Source organism: Rutidosis leptorrhynchoides, chromosome 2, assembly GCF_046630445.1.
Source record: "Rutidosis leptorrhynchoides isolate AG116_Rl617_1_P2 chromosome 2, CSIRO_AGI_Rlap_v1, whole genome shotgun sequence".
NCBI lineage: Eukaryota > Viridiplantae > Streptophyta > Magnoliopsida > Asterales > Asteraceae > Rutidosis > Rutidosis leptorrhynchoides.
The window spans coordinates 677,475,756-677,482,386 of NC_092334.1; the positions used below are offsets into that span (position 1 = coordinate 677,475,756).

Sequence of the window (6,631 nt, forward strand, 5' to 3'; positions counted from 1 at the left end):
GGGAATTAGGCTCTAAAAATTTGCAGGCAGAATCAAGAATTCATTTAGAAACTTTCTGCATTTTTAGTTTTGTATAATCCATCTTTAAAACACCAAAAAAGTCAATAAAAGTCAAATACGAGATCTAAAACTAATTTTGAACAATTAAAACACGAAATCAAAGCTTGGATCGATGAGGACGACCTCTTACGCTCTGATTTAGTGCATTTTTCTAGCACGATTTCGTGTTAAAAATGCGTTTTTGGTGTTTTTGCTCAAAGATGATGTCGATGGTAAGCTGATGGTTCAGGGGCTGCTCAAAAAAATGACAAATAATTAGTTTAACCGGTGTAGCAGGTAATCGGTCACCTTTTGTTTACATAAACACAATTTTTTAAAGTACATAGCCTACAATAGTATTTTCCTGGCTATATAGCCTACATACATTAGAACAAAAAAAAAAGTATATAGCTATTTGGTAGCCTTAACCTTTTGAATTAACGATATGAAATGGTTAAAATTACTTTATTAATGTGTCACATGAAAAAATTAGTATACTTGTTTGTTAAATTTTCTAGATATGATTTGAGGAGAATATAACAAAAAATTAAGGTGCTTAATGGTTATGAGATTGTTTCAACTCTCAATGGTTCAACTAGTGAATGATGAACCATTCAACATCATATGGCATTCAGATGTTAGAAACAAACGCGTTGAATGCTCCATGGTCCAATATTTGACGATGAACCATTCAATTGGGAGGTAAACAAAAGTGTCATTGTTTTTCTTTTCATTTTAATCTTGTAGCAAACTTATTGCCTCCAAATAACATAAAATCTTACTTATTCCTCAACTGCTGTTGAAAACTTGAAGTTGTAAGAGAATAATAGACAAGTGTTGAAAGTAAGGATAGAATGTTTATGTTGTCTTAAATTTGTGTATGTAACATAAACTCTTAGTTTTGATTTTAGTATTTAGTATGACTATGTAAAAAACCTTAACAAGATAGGCCAGTGGTTTTGTTATGATATTTTCATAAGAAATCTCAAATTTGAACCTCTTGCACATCTTGGGATGACCAGGAAAATTGTTGGAAACCGTCACGTGATGATTAGATCCACTACAAGTTGGTTTGACCTCACATGGGAATTGAAGATTTATATACTCTCCAAAATCTGTTCGCCTCAAATACTTGAGAGTGTGCAGAAAGTGTGCACCGATTGGTATAAAGTTTGCAAGGACCCTTCTTTGTGGAAAGTCATCGATATGCATAGCTCGACACGCTATCATAATCTTTCTACACTTACGAAAATGTGTAAACATGTTGTTGATAGAAGCCAAGGTCAACTGGTAGACATTGTCATCCCGGAAGTCGAGACTAGTGAGGTACTTCCGTATGTTGCTGATAGGTATGCAAGATTATTCTTATTACTAGTGATAATCTATCTATGCAATTTTTAAAAATGTAATGTAATGTTACTAGCAGCTTCGTACTTTACTGTAACTATATACGATTATTGCGTACATACTTATAATATAGTGAAAGAAAAAGATTAAACTAGTTTGTATTAGACTTTAGTGATTCTTTTGGTGGTTTTCTTTGACAGAGCAAGGCAGCTCAAACGTCTCAGAATATATTGTGATCTTAGTTACTCGTGTATTAAAATTTTGGCTGAGGCTTTGAAGAAATTTCCATTGTTGGAGGAACTGATGATCAAGTACTACACAGATTTCTCGAAAGAAGTTATTGAAAGTGCTGCCCGTAATTGTCCATTGCTAAAAACACTGATTGTTGATCAAGACAGACCATATGGCATTCGGGATGTATATCTGCCACTTAATGATGAGATAGTGGTGGCTATTGGGGAGAACTTACATGAGTTAAGGCACCTTCAACTTTTTAATAATGGCATTTCAAATATTGATTTGAAGGCGATTATGGATGGTTGTCATCAACTTGAATCACTTAACTTGAGTCTGTGTTGGAACATTGATCTTAAAGGAGACGTAGTGAAAAGATGTTCGGAACAGATTAAACATCTAACCCTCCCTTCACATTCTCGGCTGTTCACGTTTTATGTTGTTTCTGATCCTGAAGATTCTGATGAAGAGGGTAAATACATGTGATGATCAAAAGGTGAGTTACCCTTGAAATAGTTTGCCAGCCACTCGTTATAATTGTTGTATTTTAATCAAAACTGATACTGACTTTTCCGTTTTTCTTAATTTGCAGTTGATGCGTGCAAGAATAACCTTCTTTTGGCGTTGTTACATAATAAACTCAAACAAGGCCAGTGTTTATTTGGTAGTTAGTACCTTGCTGATTTTTAATTCTGTGCTTTTTACACCTTCAAATAGTGGCGGGTTGGTTCTTTTATCGTCTCCAAAGTTAAGTAGGCACTAGGAATGTTTGTTTAGGTATTTGTTTTTGGAATTTCATTGATTGAATGTTTTACATTTACATTTTTATGGACGTTTTTGCTAATACTGAGACTATCTTTTGGTATTTAGTTTCTTCAATTAGTACTTGACAACCGTCTTATTTTTGTAGTTTGAGTGAAATGTTGGATTGTAATCATAAAAAGTGTCTTTACAGATTTGATTTGGTTGAAAGATTTGTTTGATGTGCTTTCTAGATCTTATTCCAGGGTTTTTGATGTTATATTATTTTGATTCAGTTAAATTTTTCAAATTATTTGGCTTCCTGTCTTACTTGCATGTTATTCAAAGTTTATATACTAATACTAAAAAAACATAAACAAGTATCACTAATTAAGAAATGTGGAAAATGGGTGTTAGTAAGCCATAAAGTCAACGTTTACCTCAATGAACATCACTTTCCAGATGCTATAAAAGTCAGATATCAGAAATTTTATATCATAATATGGACCATCATGTAGAAAGTGTATTATTGTTGAAAAGTTAATTACTCATTGGATAGTTGGGCTATTTTTACCTTACGTAATGATATATACACCACTCTTTTTCAATAAAAATCTATTACTAAGTAATTTTGCGCATTACTTGTGTGTACAGTATAAACCATCACAAAATAGTTGGGCTATTTTGAGTCAACTTGTATGACCATCTTTACAAACTTCATCAGTAACCCATCAAAGCAATATTATTATTGTAAGTTTTGAATCTTTTATATTGAGAGTAGGTAGCAAAAGTGGACAAACTTTCTTTCCTAAGATTGTTAATCATTCCTTGTATACAAACAAACAATAACCATCATCAAAGGTTCGGATTTGAACATGCTAACAACCTTCTTAATTCCTAATTGCATCCCCAAACAAGATATCAATGACAATGATTCATTCAAACCCACATTTTTTAACAAAAAATCGAATGTTTCATAATATTTTTGAACTGCTCCAACTTTTTTGAGAAAATTGTTATTTGACGTTTTATCAAACACCACCTTATGTGCAAGATTATTATTCTCAAGTTTTAATAATGTCACCATCACCCATTGAACTTTTTGAATCACCCACAACATATGAACAATAACCGGAATCTTAAACATCAAAATTCCGAAATTAAAGAGATTGATCATTACCTCGTTTTTTTTCTCTATTTACCCCTCTCATCTTATCTATTAAGAACTCCTGACCAACGTAAGCTCAATGTAACTAACTTTCTGTTATTACAATGCCTTTTATAACGAACTCACATGTGCTCCTCACGTACTTATCAATCTGTCATTTAACTCCGATGCGAACTTCACGTGAAAATTACTTATGATCGTCAAATTAGGCTTGTTGGGGTGGGATGGAGTGGAGTGGGGTGGGGTGCCTGGCCCTCTGACGTGGTAAATAATGACAAGTGTGTTGGTAAATTGGTAAATAATCGGATTGTGTGTCAAGTAGTGTATCGGTTGATATGTTAAAATATACTGTAAGAAGTTGGGTAAAAAGGAATATAAAACCAAACAAAAAAAGACCAACCCAAAAAAAACATGTAGCAACACACCACTTTTTCTTCCCGTGCCACTAAGCACGCCACTAGCAAGTGCATCACGCCACACTAGAAGCGTGTTGAGTCCAAAATGGGGGTGAGCACGCTGCGTTGGATAATGTCTTATGTGTGCCTGGGCGCCAATGCAGTAACACTATGTAGTGGTGGATCTAGGTTTCGTAGTCACTAGTGTCACTAATTAAAAGTTCAAAAAAAAATTAAACTATCCAGTGGTGTTACACACACACAAAATTACACTATCCATAGGTATTACTAGTAAAAAACTCCGAAAATTTTCCACTTTATCGCGTATTTCAGTGGTAGTCCGTGCTACCACTGGATATAATATAGATCCGCCCTTAACACTATATGAGAGGTTTTACTTTAAGGAGGTGCGATCAAGTTGACTCAAATAGATATCCTAATTATTGATGTAAACTTACGGTGTGTTTGTTTACCTCTTAATAAGATGCTTCAGCGCTGAATGCTGAACCATTCAGAGTGAAATATTCTCTTAACCATTAAGCTCATAAATTTTACGTAATATCATCTTTAAATTATATCAAGAACACTTATTAAACAAGTATATTCTAATTTTTATCCATATAAAGGTTAATAAGGTAATTTTACATCATTAACATTATTCATTCAAAGTGATTATCAAACAGATTATTGTCATTCATAACCAAACTCATTCAGAACCTTTGAATCGTTCAGATTATGAATTATTCAACGCTTAACCATTCAGTTTATGAAATGCACCCTTAGAATTGTTTTTCCAAATGCACATACATCTACCTTTTAACAATTAATTTACACTCGGTCAACGTTTACCTTATTGACCGTCACTTTCAAGATGCTTCATAAGTCAGATATCGGAATTTTATGTCATATCATGTAGAAATTGTATTTTTTTGGACACAATCATACTTATCATTTAACCAACAAGGTGGTGGTGGATTTGGAGTCTTCCATCATGCTTATGCTTAATAGTCTTGTAAATTGCTAAGCAATTTGAGTCAACAAAGTTTCCAAAAACTTACCATACTACCACCATTAATTAAATATCATCATATCTTCTCAATTTCCCATAGCACTTCTCTTACATTAAAAATCTTCACTATGATTCCCTTTCCGTTCATCAATCTTTGTCACGCGAGAACAGAAACATACTCAGATACTCTACAACAAGGTCAACAGTTCAAGGACTAGGATGAATTAATTTCTTCCAACAATGTCTTCATATTAAAGTTCCTTAGCATTGGTTCTATGGTGAGCCCTTATTTAGACATATTTTACAACAACAAAAACTACAATTACAACGAAAACAGACCTATGATGTGTTTCCAAGACTCTTAATAAAAACTAGATTCAAATACCACAATAAACACAACTAACGAGCAACTAAGACCCGATCATCATAGCATTTTTCATGTAAGTATCCAATTCATGTTCGTCCCAAGAGAGTATGTTAATTGAATAGCAAAAACTAATAATCGTCCTAGGTTTTGATTGGGGGTTTTGAATGATTTTGACTAACAACTAAAAAACTAAAACCTGCAATAACAAGCAAACAACTAAATATCGAAATAGAAATTAAATAACTAATAAGTGTCCACTTGTCTAATCCACCCTTATGCTTGGATTGCCCTTTTTATCCCAATTGTTATCGCATTCATTGTTGAGCTATTAAACGTTTAATATCACTATTAAACCTTAATCGAGGTAAACTTTGCAAACTCACATAAACATCAAATTAACAAGATCAAGTTGAATCATGAAAAAGCCATTGATATCATGCTTGGATTAAAATCACTTAAAATCCTTTAGTAATCAAAGTCACCTAAGAAAATTAAACACAACTAGTTTTGACTAAGAACATTTTGAAAACCAATCCAATTAGAGGACACAATCACTTGTAATCCTTTCCTTGATTGTCTATATCATGCAAACATGTTGAAGTACAAATTGAATCCCATTTGAAATCACTTAGAAATGATCAACATCTCATATAATCAAAATTAAGTCCAAAACAACACTAACATTGGATCATTAGCTAACTCAACAACAATTTCTCAATTATTTCATTCAAACAACATTTATTCAATAGATTTAGGGCATATCCATACACAAGGGTTTCATAAACAAGCAAACACAATGAAATTTGCCAATCATGGTTAAACAAACACTAATCATTGATAAACTAGCATAACAAACATCATTTTGCAAATTACAAGTAAACAAAGTGAAGTAATGAAAAACAAGGTAAGAATTACAACCCAAATTGAAGATCTAACACTAGACTTACACCCATTTGAGTTTGATCCTTCAATCTCTCCTTAATCTCCTCCTAGATGATGAAATTAGGCTTTTTAGGGTAAAATTCAAGGATAAGAATACAACTCCAATGATGCACACCCCAAAAAACCCTCACTTATTCTATTTATAGTAGGGTCCCAATAATTTCCAATCTGCAGGTAGGAACACCGTTCATACTTATGGAACGTCGTTCCTTATAATGTGGAGCAGGTGTGCCATTGTTGGTCTAATAACGTCGTTCTTGATAACGTGAAGCAGATACGCCGTTCCAAAATGTAGAACGTCGTTCTTGAAATGGCCCAAAACTTTCTGATGTGATTTTTCCAATTTTCTTTGTAATGGTACGTCGTTCCAGATATTAAGAACTTCGTTC

The 6,631-nt window shown here is 33.2% G+C and overlaps 1 protein-coding gene across 1 annotated transcript; it reads left to right on the forward strand.

Moving 5' to 3' along the window:
- The first annotated feature begins 625 nt into the window (after nucleotides 1-625).
- Nucleotides 626-2,292, forward strand: LOC139890283 (putative F-box/LRR-repeat protein 9). Its single transcript, XM_071873176.1, has 4 exons — nucleotides 626-741; nucleotides 1,062-1,388; nucleotides 1,587-2,092; nucleotides 2,213-2,292. Exons 1-4 carry the CDS (start codon nucleotides 626-628, stop codon nucleotides 2,290-2,292), a joined length of 1,029 nt encoding a protein of 342 aa, XP_071729277.1.
- The last annotated feature ends 4,339 nt before the right edge of the window (nucleotides 2,293-6,631 follow it).

Bases quoted from the DNA above. Each gene is read 5' to 3' on its own strand.
- LOC139890283 (XM_071873176.1), top strand. From the start codon at position 626: ATGGTTCAACTAGTGAATGATGAACCATTCAACATCATATGGCATTCA. The intron at 742-1,061 runs GTAAACAAAAGT...TGGGATGACCAG, and splicing joins ATGAACCATTCAATTGGGAG to GAAAATTGTTGGAAACCGTC. The intron at 2,093-2,212 runs GTAAATACATGT...CTTAATTTGCAG, and splicing joins TGAAGATTCTGATGAAGAGG to TTGATGCGTGCAAGAATAAC.